The sequence below is a fragment of the Metarhizium brunneum genome, chromosome 1 (assembly GCF_013426205.1).
Source record: "Metarhizium brunneum chromosome 1, complete sequence".
NCBI lineage: Eukaryota > Fungi > Ascomycota > Sordariomycetes > Hypocreales > Clavicipitaceae > Metarhizium > Metarhizium brunneum.
The window spans coordinates 3,343,840-3,364,336 of NC_089422.1; the positions used below are offsets into that span (position 1 = coordinate 3,343,840).

Sequence of the window (20,497 nt, forward strand, 5' to 3'; positions counted from 1 at the left end):
GACAACGGCTCAATGGTGACGTAATGTGTAGAGAAACTTGCACGGGCTGGGCAAGCTTGGCAGGTAGTGACTGGACCCAGCAGGTTGGGCAGCGCTGTGTGGCTGCAGTGAAGAGAGCTGGGAAAGACCGCCAACAGCTCGGTCGCTGGGTGCATGGAGGCTTTGGTCCTTGGGCGCTTGAAGCAGCACTTGAGGTACTCTGTACACCCACATCGACAGGGACGCTGGCTCGGGCAGTGGGCAGAGTGACCGTGGCAACAATGAAGCTCCCAACCGGCAACAAGCAAGCCACCAGGTCGCTCCTGCCGTCTTGCCTACGTCACATCCAGCGCATTAGCCCATGACTTGTGTCCAACATCTAATGGACCGCTTGAACAGGTTTACTCCACGTATTTTGCCCCCCAAAGCCCAAGCCCAGCTTGCTGCGCTTCCGTGTTCTCATTCCTCCATCACCTGCCCTATTAAGTTATTGATTTATTTCTCATTATTTCTGCATCATTCACAACCCTAGGCATCTGCTTTCCGTCTCAGCAGCCCGTGCCGACATCCCGAACCCCCACCGTTGTCTGCTGTTAACGATAACGTAAAGCGGACTTCAATTTTGGGACTTGCGAGCGCCCCTCACATCGCAACCGCGAACCGAAGCACCCCCCATCGCAGCCGACGACGTCGAACGACGCGTGCCGACGACACAGCCGCCACCGTCGGCTGAGAGAGTTTGAATTGATTGTTGCAATACGCGCCTGATTCGTGCTGTACGCTTCCAACCACCGATGTTGCCATTGTAGAAAACAGAAAGCCGCCCACACCGACCTGGTATACCCTGCCCGGGGCACGGCAACACCACCGTCACCATGTTGGAAGGACTGGTCGCCGGTCTTCTTAATCGATTCCTGGGCATGTATGTTCAGAACTTCGACCCAACACAGCTCAAAGTTGGTATCTGGTCTGGCGATGTCAAGCTGCGGAACCTCGAGTTGCGCCGTGAGGCTCTTGACCAGTTGAAGTTGCCAATTAACGTTGTGGAGGGCCACCTGGGAGAGCTAACGCTGGTTATTCCGTGGTCTAATCTTCGTGGTGCCCCCGTCAAGGTCTTCATCGAAGATGTTTTTCTCCTGGCCAGTCCGAAGGAGGAGGCTGAATACGACGAAGAGGAGGAGGAACGTAGAAGGCAGAGGCTCAAATTGGAAAAGCTAGACAGCGCCGAAATACTCAAGGAACGAAACCGAGAAGGTATGAGCCAGGAGGAGCAAAAGAAAAGCCAAAGCTTCACACAAAGTTTGGTCACCAAGGTTGTCGATAATTTGCAGGTTACCGTCAAAAACATTCACGTTCGGTACGAAGATTCAATTTCTGCCCCGGGACACCCTTTCGCCCTGGGGTTGACCTTGGAAGAATTCAGTGCCGTCAGCACTGATGGACAATGGAAGCCCACGTTCATTCAGGACTCCAGCACCACAACACATAAGCTGGCAACCCTAGGCGCCTTGGCCGTATACTGGAATACAGACTCAGACCTGTTTGGGTCCGGTCGCGAGGCATCTTCGCCGCTCAAGGAGCCCCTGTCGCACGACGAGATGGTGCAAAAGTTCAAGGGCATGGTTGGCAAGGCAAACGCCCTTGCCTCCAACCACCAGTTCATCTTACGCCCAGTGAATGGGCAGGCAAAAATCGAAATTGACAAGTCTGGTGATATCCACACCCCAAAATTCAAAGCCAATCTGCTTTTCGAAGAGATTGGTCTCGTTCTTGATGATGATCAATATCGCGATGCGCTGATGATGGTGGATTTGTTCCATTACTTCATTCGTCACCAGGAGTACAAGTCATTGAAACCGAAAGGTGTGCGGCCCAAGGAAGATCCTCGCGCCTGGCTCCTCTTTGCCGGTAATGCTGTCCTAAATAAGATACATGAAAGGAACCGCAAGTGGTCCTGGGACTATTTCCGAGAAAGACGCGACGATCGACAGCGATACATTGAGCTGTTCATGAAGCAGAAACAACAGCAGCAGTTCACAACAGAAGAAAGTGAAGAGTTTCGAAAGCTTGAGTGCAAGTTGGAATATGAAGATCTCCGGTTCTGGAGATCGTTGGCACGAAACCAGCTCAAGAAAGAAAATGCGGAAGCCCTAAGGAAGCAGCCCCAGCAGCAACAACAACAGCAAGGCTGGCTAGCTTGGATGTGGGGATCGCAGCCTCAGGGGACGATAGAAGAAAACGAAGAAAATACTCAGATGACTGAGGAGCAGCGAAAGGAACTGTATGAAATGATTGAATGGGACGAGAAGCAAGCACTGGCCGAGGAAGTAGACGTCCCTAGGGAGGCTGTAAAGCTATGTCTTGAGGCCTCTTTGAGCACGGGCAGTTTTACATTGAAGAAAAGCCCGCATGATAATCCTTCCGATCTTCTGAGTCTTCACTTCGACGTCTTCAAGGCAAAAGCACTTCAGCGAAAGGACTCCGTATTGGCCAATATCAGTCTCGGCGGCCTACGCGTGAATGATGGAACGACCCCGGACAGTCTGTACCCCGAGATTGTCCGCGTCAAGGATGCTCCTGAGGTCAGGAAACGAAAGAGCCTATCGTTGAAGGAGCTGGAAATTGACAAGGAAGAGCCATTCTTCCAGTTCGAAATCGAAAAGAATCCTATAGAACGCGAGGGTGACTTTGCCATTGTCGGAAAACTAAAACCTCTTGAAGTCGTATGGAATCCCAACTTTGTTGTTGGCATTGTTGATTTCTTCCGGCCGCCAGAGAGGCACATGGAATCCATCACAGCTTTGATGGAAAGCGCTGGCGCAACCGTTGAGGGTATCAGAGAGCAAACTCGTGCAGGGCTGGAATTTGCCCTCGAAGAGCACAAAACTGTGAATGCTGAGCTAGATCTACAGGCCCCGCTCATCATCGTGCCCGTGAGCATCACGACTGCGAACTCAACTTGCTTGATTGTTGATGCTGGCCATATTCATGTCAACAGTCAATTGGTAGATAACAAGACCATGAACGAAATCCAGTCAAAGCAACGGCAATCTTACAGCGAGGCTGACTTTCAGCGCCTCGAATCGGCAATGTACGACAAATTTATCGTCAAGCTCACATCAACACAAGTACTCATTGGTCCATCGATCGAAGAAACCAAGAAGCAACTGGTTAAGAAAAGTGCGGACTCTCAGCTACATGTCGTGGAAAAAATCAATGTCGACTTCGTCGTTGAAACTTCCATTTTACCCAAAGCTCCAAATCTTACAAAGCTACGAGTTTCTGGTCACCTTCCAATGTTGCACGCGACTGTATCTGACTCGAAATACAAGAACCTGATGAAGGTTATCGACGCGGCAATTCCAAAATTAGGACAAAGTCAACAACCAGAATCGTCCTCTGAGAATAGTCAAACACTTCAGCAACGACCACGGCTTCTTAGTGCTAATTCTACACGATCGCGAAGAAGGTCTCAACGAGAACGCCGACAATCCTCTGCTTTCCCATTTATGCAACCACAGAGTGCTGTAATACTCGAAGACATCGACGACGATGAAGACGACTTCGAAGACGCGACGGACGGAGTGGACGGGCAGCAACTAAAAATCCAACAAAGGAGCTTTGAATTTAACTTCAAAGTCGATACACTCAAGGGCTCACTCTACAGAAGCGACCCAGACCGCGTCAAACCCGACACGCTTCTCGTTGAGCTTGTGGCTGAGCGCTTTGATCTTGCCTTTTATACCAGAACGTACGATATGGCAGCCGAAGTGTCGCTGGGCTCCGTTGCGGTCGAAGATTTTGTCGAAAACCCCCCTGGAGAGTTCAAGTCTATTGTTTCTTCTGGAGATAGCGAAGATTTGAAAGCAGGGCGAAGCCTCGTTCATGTAAAATTCATGAAGATCAATAGACAGTCGCCAGAATTCATGCCGGTGTACGAGGGTGTGGAGACCAACATCACTGCTGTTATATCAACTATCAACATTGTCGTCACTCGTAAAACGCTCTTGACTCTTCTTGATTTCATCTTGATCACATTTACGGGTGGCAATAACGATCAAGAAGCTCCATCGGCACCAACCATTGCGGCAGGGGAAGGCAGCGACGAACCGCAGCTTGAGCAGAGCATTGTCGACGCCCCAAAGCCCAATGGAAATGTTGGGTCGATTCGTGTCAAGGTTGACTTGAAGGCCATCCGCCTTATTCTCAATAACGATGGTATCAGGTTGGCCACCCTCTCATTCAACCATGGTGATGCCGGCATCTATATCAGTGGAAAAGCGATGCGCATCTCCGCTAGATTGGGTGACTTGTCACTGGTTGATGATGTAAATCTTGGCGTCTCAGCTGATTCGAGTCTTCGGAAGCTTGTTACAATCCAAGGTGATGACCTTGCAGACTTCAGGTACCAGACATTCGACCCTGAAAACCAGAAGGCTTATCCTGGATACGACAGCTCAGTTTTTCTCCGAGCTGGGTCTGTCAAGGTTAACTTTGTCGAGGAGCCTTTCCGCAAGATTATTGATTTTCTTGTCAAATTTGGCAAAATGCAAGCCTTGTACAATGCTGCCCGCCAGGCCGCTGTGACTCGTGCCAATCAGATCCAGCAGAGCCCGAGCAGGATCAGATTTGATGTTGTTGTAAAGACACCGATTGTCGTTTTCCCTCGCCTCTACGTGTCTGAACGAGACAAAGGAGATGCCATCACGGCGTACCTGGGCGAGATTTACGCTCAAAATAAGTTTGTTCCCCTGGATGATAGCAAGAACTCCGACATTGCCATGAAAATCTCAGCAGGCATCAGAAATGTGCGCCTCACCTCTGACTTCCACTATTCCGAGGACCGATCGGAAGAGCTTGAGATGATCGACGGTGTGGATCTGGGCTTCAATATTACGTATGTAGAACATAAAGAAGGCGTAAAGCGACCTGATACGGAAATTGAAGGGACTCTCTCGGACATCAAGCTTCGTTTGACACAATACCAACTCAAGACTCTTATGGAGATTTCAAAGTCCGTTCCCGCAGCTTTAGCGGGCGAAGGAGATGATTCTGATGAAGAGGCGGCGCGAATGGTGGATGAAGGAACGCTGCAGCGCGCTAGAGGTGCTCCTGGTAACGGTAACAATAGTCATGATCAGAGCTTGATTGACCTCTCACCGGAACTTAGCTCGCTGCAAAATGCGTGGACGAAGCTTGACCTCATATTTCAAGTCAACACTGTTGCTCTTGAACTCATCATGGCCGAGGAAGATGAACCGGTTGGCGATTTGGCTAAATCAAGTTTGTCGAGGTTCTCACTAGATGATACAAGGTTCAAAACAAGAATGCTGTCCGACGGCTCTCTTGAGGCAGAACTGCTTATTCAGTCTTTCACAATCCAAGACAGTCGTCGGCAAGAAACCAAGTATCGGCGAATTATGACCTCTTCCAACAAGGAAGCGCAGCAATTGATGGCGAGTGTGACCATGTCTGGTGGAAAGGAACGGAGCTTGATTGCCATGGCTACTATTGACAGCCCTCGAATTATCTTCGCACTCGACCATCTGTTCGCGATTCAAAAATACATAACTGAAGGTCTAGCCGTGGATGATACCAGCCCAATGGATGATGAAAGCATTGGAGAAACAGTTGATGAGTCCGACACCGATTCGATGCAGGTCACTTACAATGCCCCTGGCACGGAGCGGACACAGTCTCACGCCTCTCGGCAGCGAAACGAGGTGTCCCCGGATAAGTCTCAGAAACAGAAAGAGGAGTCAACAATGTCGATGGCGTTTCGAGTCAATCTAGTGGATGCTCAGGTTATCCTCATTGCAGACCCATTGTCATCAAGCTCCGAGGCGATCGTTTTGAGTATTCGACAGGTTCTGCTCTCTAAACAGCATGCCCTAACCTTCCAGATCTCGGAAACCGGCATGTTCTGGTGCCGAATGGACAAGTTTGACACCTCTCGCCTGCGCATCATTGATGACTTTTCCATTCAATTAAACATGGACAACTCACAGGTTGGGGTGACCGGCATTCATATTGACGTGGAGCCCCTCATTCTGCGCCTTTCTCTCCGTGATATCCTCCTGATTTTGCAGATTATCAGTAGAGCTAGTGAGCTGTCTGGAAACGAGACAAAGCATCCGCCAGAAACAGCGGCGGAACAGAAAGCTAGAGAACTACGAAATGCCGGATTGAAATACAAGTCTGCCAGCGGACGTGGTCAATCGACAATTGCCAAAACCAGGGGCACGAAGACTATTACTGGAAGAACAATTCATCCACCAACAAAGCCACAACCAGCTACGGTACCTGATCGCGAGGAGCTCTCTGCCACTATTGATGGAGTGCGTATTGTTCTCATTGGTGATTTGCATGAATTGCCTATTCTTGACATTGGCGTCAACAACTTTACGGCTACTGCTGAGAATTGGTCATCGAATCTTAAGGCGGAGGCCGCAATTAATATGTATTCAAGTGTTTACAATTTTGCCAAGTCAAGTTGGGAACCACTCCTAGAGCCATGGCATGTTGGCCTTGGTGTAGCAAAAGACCCAACGTCTGGGCTGATATCTGTTGACGTGGCATCGAAGAAGACTTTCGATATTACTATCACCACAGCATCCATTGCCTTGGCCTCCAAGTCCCTGACATTTTTGACTTCCGAGCAAAATGTCCTTGATAAGCCACGAGGAGTTGAGGCACCTTATCGTATCAGGAACTACACAGGCTTCGATGTGGTACTTCACTCCAAGAGCCCTAGTAGTGAGGAGCCTATTAGTCTTCGACTCGAGGACGGGGCTGAACAACCTTGGAGTTTTGAGCATTGGGAGAAGATGAGAGAGAATCTGCTCACTGAATCTAGCCAGGATGGGGTTGGCATTCAACTTGAAGGGAGTGGATTCGATCTCATCAAGAGCGTTAAGCTTAACAGGGAGGGCGAATTTTTGTATGGCTTACGACCAAAAACGGAGAACATTCTACACCGCCTCTGTGTCGAGGTCAAGTTGGGATCCGATAATGTAAAGTATGTTACGTTGCGGTCACCACTCGTCGTGGAGAATGCGACAGAGATTCCGGTTGAACTTGGCGTCTATGATGCCCGAGAAGGCCACCTGCTCAAGATTGAGAAGATTGCACCTGGCGATTCTCGGCCGGCGCCTGTTGGCGCTGTGTTCGAGAAACGTGCTCTGATCCGGCCCGACGGCGGTTTCGGCTATGAATGGAGTCGAGACCAGCTTTGGTGGAGGGATTTGCTGCAGAGACCAACGAAGCAGCTTGTGTGTAATGGAGAGAATGGCGATCCGTTCTATTTCCAGGCCCACGCCCAGTTTGACAGATCCAACCCTATAACGAAGTAAGTATTAGGATTGACGAGGCTCTTACGCAAGATGGCTAACCGACTCCGTAGAATATACCCGCATATGAAGATCAAGTTGTCCGCCCCCGTTACCCTTGAGAACCTACTGCCCTATGACTTCAAGTACAGAATTTACGACAAGAACACGAAAAAGGATTGGTCAAACTTCTTGCGCAAAGGCGGAGTGAGTCCAGTGCACGTCGTGGAGCTCTCACACCTCTTACTGTTGAGTATCGACATGCAAGATACCGTCTTTAAACCTAGCGATTTCTCAATCATTAATTCTGGGAACGTTGAGGACTTTCGAAAGGAAAGCCGGATTGTTGTCAAAGATGACCAAGGGTTGCCGTTGAACCTGGCGCTGCACTACTTCAAAATCCCCAATAGTGGAGGTGCGTTTAAGATTACTGTGTACAGTCCCTATGTTGTTCTCAACAAGACTGGCCTTGACCTCCGAATTCGTATGAAGAGTTTTTTGCAGCAAGCGAAACCGGCTGCAGGTCAGTTCCCGCTTGTTGATACCTCGGACCGTGAACGACCAAAGGCTCTGCCATTCATGTTTTCGTATGGAAATGATGATAATCGGAATCGAGCGCTACTAAAAGTCGATGAGTCGGAATGGAGCAAACCCCAAAGTTTTGATGCCGTTGGAAGCACGTCCGAAGTTGTTTTGAACTCTGCCTCCAAGACCAAGGAAATCCACGTTGGTATCACTGTCAAATCCGGCGAAGGAAAGTACAAAATGACCAAGGTTGTCACGCTGGCACCACGATTTGTGCTTGAGAACAAATTAGGCGAGGAAATATTGGTTCGGGAGTCGAGCTCGTCTGGTTACATGACACTGAAGCCTGGCGCATTGCAACCACTACACTTTATGCAAAAGTCGGCGGTCAAGCAACTCTGCCTTTGCTATGCTGGTGTTGACAACCATTGGACATCTCCATTCAACATTGCCGACATTGGAACAACACACGTCAAAATAGCAAAGGCTGGTCAACGCCAACGATTGCTGCGGGTTGAAATTCTGCTTGAAGATTCGACAATCTTCCTTCACCTGAGCATGGAGACCAAGAACTGGCCATTCTCAATGCGCAACGAGAGTGATACAGAGTTTACCTTCTATCAAGCCAACCCGAACGTTGACGAGGATGATGTTGAAGACGGAAGCGGTTGGCGGCCTATACGGTATAGGTTGCCTCCTCGAAGCATCATGCCGTACGCATGGGATTTTCCGGCGGCCAAATTCAGGGAAGTTGTCATCACCACGAACAACAAGGAGCGTCACGTCAAGTTGGCTGAAATCGGCAACCAAATTCCAATGAAGTTTATCACTGCCTCTGGCGACCAGAAGATTATCGACATTAATGTTGCAGCGGATGGGCCGACACAAACACTTATATTGAGCAATTTCCGACAGAGTAGAAGTATGTACAGACCTAAGGCTCTTTCAAGAACCACCAGCGGCCCTGAAGCATTCGAAGTCAAGGATCAAGATACAGGCGCAACATTCCGGGCTCAACTTAAGCTTTCGGGCATTGGCATCTCGTTGATCAATGCTCAGCTGAAGGAGTTGGCCTATATCACATTTAGAGATGTGCAATTGCGATTCAGCGATTCGCCCCTGATTCAGACGGTATCACTGGCAGTTCAATGGATGCAAATTGACAATCAGCTCTACGGCGGCATCTTCCCAATGGTCCTTTACCCCAGTGTGGTACCAAAAAGGGCAAACGAGGTGGATGCCCATCCGTCCCTTCATGCGATGGTCAGTCGCGTCAAGGATGAGTCGTACGGCGTTACTTATATCAAGTATGCCAGCATTCTTCTTCAACAAATGACGGTTGAACTCGATGAGGATTTTGCGTTTGCGCTGTTGGACTTCTCTAATGTTCCTGGCGCCAGCTGGTCCAAGGTGGAGCAGGAAGGTAAACTGTGTGACGAGGATCTGGACATTCCCGAGCCTTCCCAACAGCAGGGTGGCCAAGACATTTACTTTGAAGTGCTCAACATTCAACCTATGCAAATCGATCTGAGTTTCATGCGCACTGAGCGTATCAATGCGGAAGACAAGACCTCATCACGGAATCCCATCATGTTCTTCGTGAATGTCCTGACAATGGCCATTGGAAACGTCAATGATGCGCCGATTCGATTCAACGCCCTGATATTGGATAATGTACGCGTTTCAACACCAGTACTTATACAAAACATCTCAAACCACTACAGCCAAGAGGTTATGTTTCAGCTTCACAAGATTCTGGGCTCTGCTGACTTCCTCGGCAACCCCGTGGGCCTCTTTACCACCATCTCTTCTGGTGTCACTGACATCTTTTACGAACCATACCAAGGACTTATTCTTTCGGACAAACCAGAAGAGTTTGGATATGGAATTGCCAAGGGTGCCGCTTCGTTTGCAAAAAAGACTGTGTTTGGCTTCAGCGACAGCTTCTCCAAGTTCACTGGTAGTCTGAGCAAGGGTCTCGCGGCAGCATCACTGGACAAGCAATTCCAGGACCGGAGACGCATTACGAAAGCGAGAAACCGACCAAAGCATGCGCTGACCGGTGTCACCGCTGGCGCCAACTCATTGCTTACAAGTCTTGCGTCGGGTGTAGGCGGCTTGGCTCGAAAACCGCTTGAAGGCGCAGAGCAGGAAGGTGCTTTTGGGTTTATCAAAGGAGTCGGAAAGGGGGTACTCGGTCTGGCAACCAAACCTGCTGTTGGCGTTTTGGACATGGCAAGCAATGTCAGCGAAGGCATTCGCAATACTACGACTGTATTCGATGGCCAGGAACTCGATCGCATACGATTCCCGCGGTTTATTCCAAACGATGGAATTGTTCGACCGTACAACAGCCGCGAGGCAATGGGGCAGTACTGGCTGAAGCAAGTGGACAACGGAAGGTATTTTGACGAGCAATACATTGGCCATCTAGAATTGCCCAAGGAAGATATGGTCGTCATGGTCACATTTGCTCGTATACTGCTTATTAGGTCTAAACGACTAACCAGCGAGTGGGACGTGCCTTTGAAGGACATCCAGACGATTGCCAAGGAACGAACTGGTGTGAGCCTTGTCTTGCGAGGAGGAGCAAATGGGCCTTTTATTCCAGTTGGAGGCGGAAGTGAGAGAGCGTACCTGTACAAGATGATTGGTGTCGCTGTCGAGGAGTTCAATCGCAGGTTCAGAGGAGGGGAGTAACCAATACCCTGTGAAATTGTTGTTTCTCACGATGACATGGGCGGAATGAAGAATCATGCGATGAAGAATGTATTTTTGGGGAGTAGAATTATCCTGTTTTTCCTGTATCAATGAGACACTACTACATGAAGGTTGTTGCGGATGTTGTTAGCCACTGGTTTAGAGAAAGAACAAAAGCAAAACAATTGCCTCCAGTCTCCGCCCATTGCCGGGTGATGTTGTTACCCCGTCGTGAATTATTTAGCCACAGCTGAATACAATCTCGCTGGTGTTGTATGCCGTCCATTTTCACGTTTTGCATCACGTTGTTTCAGTGAACTGCCTGCAACGTTGGGAGTTGGAAGGAAATATTCCATTGGCCACTGTATCCGTGATTCCACTCCCACGGTGGAGGGCTATAAATTGCCGGGGTGTGGTGTCAATCGCAAAAGTGATGTGGCTCGATTCCGAATGCGCCTCCCAAGCCATAGATGGCAACATACATAGGTGCTGAAGCATGTTGGTGGCGAGGGGGGGTGAGTACTACTCATGGTTTGGGAGGACAGTCAAGTCAGGCTATGTCTGGTAGGCTACGTCTGCGCGGCTACGGCCGGGGATGATGTGCAGGGTTAGGAGTAGGGGCATGTGTTGGTGTAAGACATGAGGTGGCGGTGGGATATTTGGTGATGGTCAGTTTTCCTCCGTTACGGCATGGGGACGGGAGCCGCCGTGTGTAAAGACGTGGAAGGGCACGACTATTACGTTTAGGAACGGAAATTGGATGTTGGTTGCATAAGTGTCATTTCGAAGCACATGGGCTTGCCAACATTCTCTATTCTGGCCGTCGGCTGGCATCAGCCCATCTCAGTTCCCTGAACCAAGACGAATACGTAAACGCAAGCCTAGGCAAAGGCCAATATTGAGCGACGTGTTGGCTCGTGCGAAATTAGTTTCGTTGCATTAAGTATGTACTTAAGTAGTCTGGGGTATGGGGAACGTGACGGCCATCTCCGCCCAACCCTCCATCCGCCATACGTGAATCGACAAGCGAAGAGGCAAGCAACCACGCTTGCATTCATGCGGCACCGGGGAATTCTCACGGTGGTCGACACATGGCTCATGCATGTCGTTGACGACAAAAGGAGAAGGTTGTTTGAGGGAGCTGCCGACGACGGCACGGCGGTGACCGATGGCCGTGCGGTCATGGTTCATGGTCATGCTGGCTGGGGAAGAAGAGGTTCGGCTCGACCCACACCAATGCTCGATTTGCGGGGATAACATTCTTGTTTGCCGAGTTATTGTTCGAAACAGCCGCGCGTGATCGCTGGGTCCTCCAAAATACAACCGCAACCGTAGCCTATCGCCGGACTTGGAGATGCCGACTTCACAAAATGCCATGCTCCCAAGACTGGTTCATGGGGCAATCTGGGACACGTTTTTAAGCCCCGCTGGTAGAGCCCTCGAGATCTCGTGGCACAATTGGGAAAAAAAGTATGTACCAGTACAATGCGAACTGGCGTCTCCACATGACTTGTAGTAAAGGAAACCCGAACAAATTTGGTAGATGCAGTTGGGCGGATTCTGCACATGCCATGCAAGTATGTATTCCCCCGACGTATTGATATCTTCTCAGATTTACCGGGCCCCGATCGTGCCTTCATGAGCTTGGTGGCTTAATGTCTAGCGAGCTGCCTCGTTCTGCTTTCTGTGCGAACATCGAATCCAAAGCTTGTCTTTATCCTTGACCATTTTCCCCATTGGTGTTACACCCGAGGCTGTGGAGAAGTCGAGTTTGAGCCGAGAATCCCTTCCAGGTCGCGTGCCCAGTCGACTTTCTCGTTTGCCCACTCACCCCCACCAGTTACAGGCGCCTTGGTACCGACTGTCAGACTGTAAATGCCCCTCTTGACTGGGTGGAAGGAATCGTGTGGCAAGTGAATATCATGGTCCGGAGTACGGAGTGGCCTTGATCGAATGGCAGTGCTTGGCAGCACGACAAGAAAGGAAGACAGAATGCTGAAGAAGCCGCCTCTGGCCAAAGCGTCTGCACGTCTCGTTGGCAGTCAAACAGATGGCAGAGTCAATGTGGCGATAGCCCTGATCAAATCAGAAAATTGGCCGTGATTTGCCGCCACATTATGCATTAACCAGGTTTCCGATCAAAGGTTCCCATCGGAGCAGGTTGCTGTGTGGTTGGCGGACGTGGCCGTCCAAGCTTATTACTTCACTCCGAAACAGCCTAGTTCGAGTACCAAGCTACCAATTCTCTCCCGCAGATGAGATAGATCAGGACCTGGGAGCTCACAACTCGTAATCCCTGTTTCCATGAACTCACGAGGCTGCGACGGTAAGCTCGGGGTCGACCGACGCTTATCACTTGGTCCAAGGACCCAGGCAACTAAAGAAGCCTAGGCCCTGGTTCTAGCTCTTCCATCTCCAGGTTTCAATGTTGCCGCCGTTTGTTGACTGTATCAGAGACCTTCGGTGTTGTTGAACGATGAGGACATCCAGCCGGGGTGATGACTGGGCAATGATGGGGTACGTAGCAGAGGCCAGCGACGCGGTTTGGCAATGGCCCGAATCGCTTCGCTATTGGAGATAGATTTCGAATTGTGTGAAGGCGCGAAATCAGAGAACGGTTGTCGAACGCCATTATTGCACGGGACGCCACCGGTGTTGGGGAGTAAGCCGCTGTTGCTTATCAGCTTTAGCACCGGGGCAATATTTTTTTTCTTGGAGGGGGCTTGTTTCGGTGGAGTTTGCTATCTCAGAGCCTGTCCCGATTGTGACTTGGACGATTTGCGACATCAACAGGAGAAGATATGAAGCTATCCATCGATGGCTATCTGTCCAGTCCAACCTCCAGCCTCACTGCGTGCGCAATTTGATAAAGGAAACAACGCTCGAGCTGCTTCCCGACGAGTCTGGTAGCTTTGTGCCATGTCTGGGAAGGAGCAAGACATGATGGTATGGTTCACATGGGCGCGAGTCAGAACGAACCGTCATAAGTGGTCTGTCCATGGGCCAATGGCGAGGCGCCAGTTCATGTCCGAATTAACTGTCTGGTACTCCGTACGTGGACTGCCAAGCTGCCAACAATTAATGGACGTGGCTGAGACGCTCTCTGTCAAAGACTTCAGATAACAACAACAGGACGCATCATCCTTGAACCTTCCAGAAACAGTGAGCTTCCCACCGCCGGACGTCGATTGCAGTTCGTTGTAAAGGGCGAGCCTGGCCGTAGTGGTTTTCCAGGCCCTGGCAAAGCGATTCTAGTCGTCGTCCAAGGTTGGCAAGGATTTCAACGCTTTCCCACAAACCATAGCGCCATCGGAGGGGAAACCCGACGCCTTGTAGCGGAAGGCAAAGTGCCACCGTTGCTTACTCTGCCAGCCGCCTTCGCCCCCAGAGCTCTTAGTCTTATCGTGGCAGTGGGTTCATGGAATCAGGGACGGTGCATATCAGAAATAAGCCGGCGCCGCCGCCATCGCCGAGAGACAGAACGGTTAAACGCCCAAGAGGCCTTGGCCAGCGACGAACCGCAGCAGAAGGCGCCACCTCCAGACGAGCATGGGGCTAGCCTTGGGCACTTTTGACGGCTCCCCGTCCCTTTCTGGAAGTGGAATACTGGCCTGCGACCAGCCAACTTTTGGGGTTCGTTTTATCCTTGGTACTACTCCGTATGTCTGGCAGGATGTATTTGGCTATGGTCTGCTGATATAACCCGGTCTTATGAGGTCATACAAGTATTGCGGGAGACGCGCTGCATCCTATGAGGGCACGCACCCCTCCTCTCAAGGCTACCTGCTTTCCGAAGGATCCTCGGTGTCAAGGCTTTGTCCAAGAAATGGCCTCATATCAGCATTGTACATACAATACACAATACACAATACAACTGATATCAGACCTTGTAAGCTGAATCGGGCCACCGAGGCCGACCACCATCACCAACAGAAGCGCGGGTATATTGATGGATTGGGAATAGTAGTCAGTTGGGATCCCCGGGGATCATGCATGCCCGTGTACTGGCGTTGTCCGGGGTCGAGGCCTGAATAACCAATCCCTGCAGCCAGGCGACCCTTGAGAGTCGATTCGGCCAGAAAGCTGGGGGCCTTCTTTTCTTCGACGGCCCACCATCTTATTATTTTGCACAACCTGGCGCTGTCGTGTCGGTAGGTCGCGGCTTTTGGTGCCCAAAGTCCCCTCATCTGGTCTCCGCTTGGAGCAGCATCAGTGAGTGCAAAGTGGCTTGGCTGCCCGGATGGAGTTACAGCAGGCCCTTCTCCAGATGCAGAGCTAGTTCCGGAGGCTGGTTTATGTAGTAGTTATTATTGTGCGGAGTACGGAGTACATCGTTTTCGTTATGGTCCAGTCTAGTTATCGTTTGCTCCACATTCCCTAAGTCTGGGCTGTCGTCCTATCGTCCTCGTCCTGCTAATGCTTTGCGGAATCGCCGTGCGGGTACAAAAAGTCCTCTTGTCTCGCCAGTGCGATGTTTCTCTTTTCCCTCCTCATCTGTGTCTGCCTTAGGTACGTTAGGTCCTCCAGACCGGATCTGTTTATTGGTTTTTTTTTTTCGTCTTCACGAGTGTACTCCAAGCCGGAGTGCCTCGCCGTACCTGTTCACCTTCGTGTCGCAAAAACTTTTGTGGCGCCTCGGTAGCAAGAGACAGAAAAAAAAGGGCACGAGACAAAATTCATCAGCCCAAAACTCTGCGCTCAGCATTCCCAAAAGCCTGTCCTCTCAACCCTTCGCTTCCAATTACAAGGCAGCGTGATTCTGCAGAAACACGCGACATCGCGAGGACCGAATAACTTGGTTTGTTTGTCTTGCAGCGTTTCAACAGCTGCAACTTTTCAAGCTTCTTACTCGAGAAAATCATGGCTGGGGAGACAAACACCCTAGCCAATGCTGGCGACAAAGTGGCGGCGCCCCTGCAGAACCAACACCACACGCCAATTGCAGGCATGGACTACAATCCTGACCCAGCCTTGAACCCTGCGAACCAACACACGCATTCACATCATCACCACTCTGCTCGTATCGATGCCGCTGGCGGCCATGACGACGCCGTGTACACCTCAGGGACCACCATGGACCCTTCTCTGATCCCCGCTCAACAGCATGGAGATAACCACCACGCACACAGCGTCGACAAGAAGGACCCTCTCAGCCTGCCCGAGTACAGTGATAATGAGAAGGCCGAGGCTGGCATGGTGAGCACTGGACGAGGCTCCGGCTCAACTGACCATAGGCATAGGGAATCCGGCGGTGGATTCAAGGGTTTCTATAGACGATACCGTCCAGTCTTCCACCTCGTCTACTTTCTCTTCTTTACTGGCTGGTGGATAGCTTCTCTCATCCTGCATAGGGACGACAAGAATTGGGTGGTTCCGTTTCTGCTGTGGCTTGCCATATCTCTGCGTCTTTTCTTTTACTACGTCCCCAGTCGATATCTGTCAACCGCCATTCGTTGGGTATGGAGCCACACTGTTCTGGTCGTTTATGAACTGATCCCCTCTGCTTTCCGGATCCCTCTTGGTGCTTTTGGAGCTCTGGCAGTCATCATAGTTGGAAGTTTTGCTTCCGAAGAAGTTGCCGACAATACTCGTGCCAACCGTGCAGTCAGTCTTTTCGGATTGGCCGTCATGCTCTTCGTCTTCTGGGCAACCAGCGCGCATCGCAGCCGCATCAATTGGAGAACTGTTATTGCCGGCATGTTGGCCCAGTACATCATTGGACTCTTCGTCCTGCGAACCGGCGTCGGTTACGACATATTCAAGTTCATCGCCGATCGCGCCGGTGATCTCTTGGGTTTTGCTCGTCAGGGTGTGGCCTTCCTGACGTCCGAAGAGACCTCCCAGACCCCATGGTTCTTCTTCAGTGTCATTCCTGCCATCATCTTCTTCATCTCTCTGGTGCAGGTTCTATACTACATTGGCTTTCTTCAGTGGTTCATCAAGAAGTTTGCCACCTTTGTGTTCTGGGCATTGGGAGTCTCTGGCGCAGAGGCTATTGTCGCTGCTGCTACCCCATTCATCGGGCAGGGAGAATCTGCAATGCTTGTCCGACCATTTGTTCCTCATATGACCAAGGCTGAATTGCATCAGATTATGACGTGCGGTTTCGCTACCATTTCCGGCTCCGTCCTTGTTGGTTATATCAAGCTTGGTTTGAACGCCGAGGCTCTGGTCTCATCCTGTATTATGTCTATTCCTGCTTCTCTGGCTATTTCCAAGTTGCGATACCCCGAAACCGAGGAAACCCTTACCGCTGGACGTGTCGTTATCCCCGATGACGACGAGCACAAGGCTGAGAACGCACTACACGCTTTTGCCAATGGCTCCTGGCTCGGTATCAAGATTGGCGCAACAATCATCGCCTCACTACTCTGCATCATCGCTTTTGTTGGCCTGATCAATGCTCTCATGACTTGGTGGGGCCGATACCTCAATATCAATGATCCTACCTTGACTCTACAGACCGTTCTTGGATATTTACTCTACCCTGTGGCCTTCCTTTTGGGCGTTCCCCGAGACAACAATGACATTCTCTTGGTGGCCCGATTGATTGCTCAGAAAATCATCACCGTAAGTGACCATGCACTCCCCCAATGATTGCCACAGCCCTCGAGTTCTCTGGCCTCATGCCCACACAAACCCGTGCATCTCTTTTCCTTTCTTTACAGAGCCCGTCGCTAATGGAGTTATAGAATGAATACAACGGCTTCCTCGATCTCACCAAGGACAAAACTTATGCCGGACTGTCCCCTCGCTCTCGACTTATTGCTACTTATGCTCTTTGTGGCTTCGGTAACATTGGCTCCTTGGGTATTCAAATTGGTATCCTCGGGCAGCTTGCTCCGTCTCGTGGTGGCGATGTCTCCAAGTTGGCTGTTTCGGCTCTAATCTCTGGTGTCGTTGCTACGTTAACATCGGCTACGGTCGCTGGTCTCGTTATTACGACCCAGATCACCAACTTCTCAAGCGCACCTCAGTCGTAGAGATGGACCATGTTTCAGAAATTTGATGCCGAAAAAGCACATCTTGATTGCATTTGTTGTACAAAGTATTGTTTTGAGCATGCTATCGCTGTTGTATTCTCGGTCTTTGATATGATGATGAGAGAGATACCCTACCATTCTTGGTTGCCGCATTGGGTCTGCGAACAACCATATAACATCTCGGCCGTGTGTCGAGAGAAGACAAAGAAACAGAGGCACTTGTGTGCAGTTACGAGACCTTCAAGTTTCCCCTGGCCACACCTGGCTGTTTGTTGTATGTTGGTACGACAACTGCTGCTGTGTTGCTGTATATCAACAGTGTATCTACGGAGACTGTTGGCGTTCTATGACTTATCGGAGTCTGTGTCCATGCAACAGGACGTTAATGCCGTCACATTGTAGTACACCGTAGATTGACCCGTTGATATGAAAACCCGCTACTAGTCTGGGTGTCATGCTTGAAATGGCATTTGGCTTGAGTAAACACCTTGTAGAATGCCATCCCAATGTCCGAGGAGTCGGCGCCTCTCCCTCGAAGCGGACAGGACCAGTGTGTGAATCGCGGGGCGTCGGTCCGACATCGGGACCGAATTCCCTTGTGCAGCCTGTCAATACGAACCCAAATCCAACATCAAACATCACCCGGCCGACATCAGACGTCAACTCGCTTCACATTCTCACATCACAATGAGCATGAGTATTTCTACTCGTAGATGCATCCGATGGCTCCCCGGGGAAGCAAGCGAGCCCACATCAACTATTGTATTGACTTCCCCGCAACGCCGGTTTGTAGATTTACGAATATTGAAGGACGGTCCTGGTGGTCTGCCATGCGCCCAAGGTACAGTAGTATAGTCCCAATGCAAAGCACTTGAAATTCCCCTAGCTTGCCACCTCCAGCTGCCGACTACGTAGATGACGGCAGAAGCTAATCCAACGGAGATAGATACACTCCCCTTGTCAAGACTCGACTGGGCCATCGCAGGAACGTCCTCGTCAAGCAGCCGCACCATCGACGGCAAGCAAGTGTCACACTCCCGATGGGACCACTGGATTGATTCACGAACAAGCCAGCCCGAAACAGCCTCCGACCAAGGCGACATGTATCCGCAGCCCGACGGGAGCACGCTCGAAAAGGGGCGCATGGTCAACCCCGATACGGGCCGTGAGACGGCCTATGAGGAAATCTGGGACGACGAAGAGCCCGCCCCGACGGCCTCGGAGCAGGTATGCGCCGTGCTCAAGTACGAAGAGGGACCAACCAGGGGCTTGGTGGTGAGGCTAGGCAGGTATTCCCAGGGTTTCGTCAGGAGCGGACAGGAAATCTCGTTGGAGAGGTGGGAGTGGAAGCGATCCCAGGCGGTGCGGACCGTAAGAATGGGCCAGGAAGAGCTGCCGTGCAAGCAGGCGCTGGAGAGGACGTACAGGCTCGGCGACCAAGTTTCGGCCGGGTCGAAAACATGGACCGTCGTCGAGGTAGCATAGTCTACGATTAGCGGGCAAAAGAAGAAAAGAAGAGAAAGAAACACTCGCTCCTACTCGGTCCCCTTGGCCCTCAACTCGGTCGCCAGTCCCCTGATGCCCCTCGCCTCCAAGGCCGTCAGCTTCACGCCAAAGTACTCGTCAATGGCCCTCACCCTGGCGTCCTCGTCGGCCAGCTCGGCCACGACCTCGGCCTCGGCGTGCCTCATGTGCCTCTTGACCCTGGCCCCGAAGAGCGTGTAGACGCCGACGACGTCGCCGGCGGCGTCGAGCACGGCCCTCATGCCAATGACGTTTTGCACGAAGAAGCTCGTGGCGGCGGACATGGTGCTCAGGTTCATGGCCTCGTAGTCGGCGCGGAAGAACTCGGTCTCGACAAACATGTTGCGCTCCTCCCACGGCGCCGAGGCGTCCTCGCGCGTCGAGTACACCCACACGCGCTGCGAGGCGTCCGTGTGCTGCGAGACGCTCCGGTGCTCGAGCCTCCCCTCCCGCGGCGCGATCTGGGTGAACGTGTAGTTGTGCCGGAGGGGGATGGGCTGCATGGGCTCGTGCGAGCCGAACCCGACGTCCACGTTGTACCGGGTGTCGCCGACGGTGACAATGTTGACCATGTGGCTCCTGTAGATGCGAGAGAAGGAGTCAGCTGTGGCATGGCAAGAGGCAAGGCGAGCGTGTCAAACTACCATCCCGTGTATCCGGCGGGCGTCTTGACCCTGCCGCCGGCGTTGAGCACGCGGTATCCCAGGCCGCGCATCATGCCGCCGAAGAAGGCGTTGAGCTCCATGCAGTACCCGCCCTTGCCGTGCACGACAATCTTTTCAAAGAGCGCCTCCGGGTCGAGCGAGAGCCGTTTGTGCTGCGAGTAGTGCAGCGCAAAGGACTCGAACGGCACGCGGGCGACTTGTCGGGCTACGAGCTGCGTGAGCCGCTGAAGCGCATCCGGGGGGTGTTTGGAGGCTGGGAAGTCGATGTGCTGGAGGTAGCGGTCTACTTGGTCTGGGGTGTATGCCATTTTCTTCTTCTTCTTGTTCCTTTTTGGAGGGGGGGATATGGAGGGTTGGATGGTGATGGGATTTGCAGATGGTGGTGGCGCGGTGGAAACGGGAAACCTGGGGAGACCGGCGCTAGGAGTGGATTTTATATTCCTGAGAAAGAGCGGTCACTCTATGACTGAATTGATTTCACGGCAGTGTCTCTTTTATATGGACGCGATGGGGCCCCAACTACACGATGGACGCCTTCTAGGTACCACCGATGCGTGGTGTTGCGAATCGTTCGTGGTGCGGATGACCAATCGAATAGGCTATTCGGAGGCGGGACAGGGGCCGCAATTACTCAGCCGACTATTTAGACTTTGGGCTGTGACTGCCTGGCACGTGGCCTGTGACGAATGGCAGCAATTCGAGGCCAAAGTGTGCTTGGATGAATGGTTGGTGTCGACTCGAACAATGCAATCTTTGTCAACCGTGTCTGTACAAGACCATATTATGGCATTTG

The 20,497-nt window shown here is 51.5% G+C and overlaps 4 protein-coding genes across 4 annotated transcripts; 3 read left to right on the top strand and 1 right to left on the bottom strand.

Annotated features, from left to right (window-relative positions):
• Window positions 1-854: 854 nt before the first annotated feature.
• Window positions 855-10,532, top strand: VPS13 (Vacuolar protein sorting-associated protein 13; the record flags this gene model as incomplete). The annotated part of the gene is made up of 2 exons (XM_014694015.1): window positions 855-7,327; window positions 7,382-10,532. The coding sequence occupies 2 exons, from the start codon at window positions 855-857 to the stop codon at window positions 10,530-10,532; spliced, it is 9,624 nt and encodes a 3,207-aa protein (XP_014549501.1).
• A 4,860-nt stretch (window positions 10,533-15,392) lies between these two features.
• Window positions 15,393-17,515, top strand: SLC28A3 (Solute carrier family 28 member 3; the record flags this gene model as incomplete). The annotated part of the gene is made up of 2 exons (XM_014694014.1): window positions 15,393-17,102; window positions 17,225-17,515. 2 exons carry the CDS (start codon window positions 15,393-15,395, stop codon window positions 17,513-17,515), a joined length of 2,001 nt encoding a protein of 666 aa, XP_014549500.1.
• Window positions 17,516-18,430: 915 nt separating this feature from the next.
• Window positions 18,431-19,000, top strand: G6M90_00g010180 (uncharacterized protein; the record flags this gene model as incomplete). Its single annotated transcript, XM_014694013.2, has 1 exon — window positions 18,431-19,000. One exon carries the CDS (start codon window positions 18,431-18,433, stop codon window positions 18,998-19,000), a length of 570 nt encoding a protein of 189 aa, XP_014549499.2.
• Window positions 19,001-19,050: 50 nt separating this feature from the next.
• On the bottom strand, window positions 19,051-20,012 carry Nat2 (Arylamine N-acetyltransferase 2; the record flags this gene model as incomplete). Its single annotated transcript, XM_014694012.1, has 2 exons — window positions 19,051-19,618; window positions 19,684-20,012. 2 exons carry the CDS (start codon window positions 20,010-20,012, stop codon window positions 19,051-19,053), a joined length of 897 nt encoding a protein of 298 aa, XP_014549498.1.
• Between the last annotated feature and the right edge of the window lie 485 nt (window positions 20,013-20,497).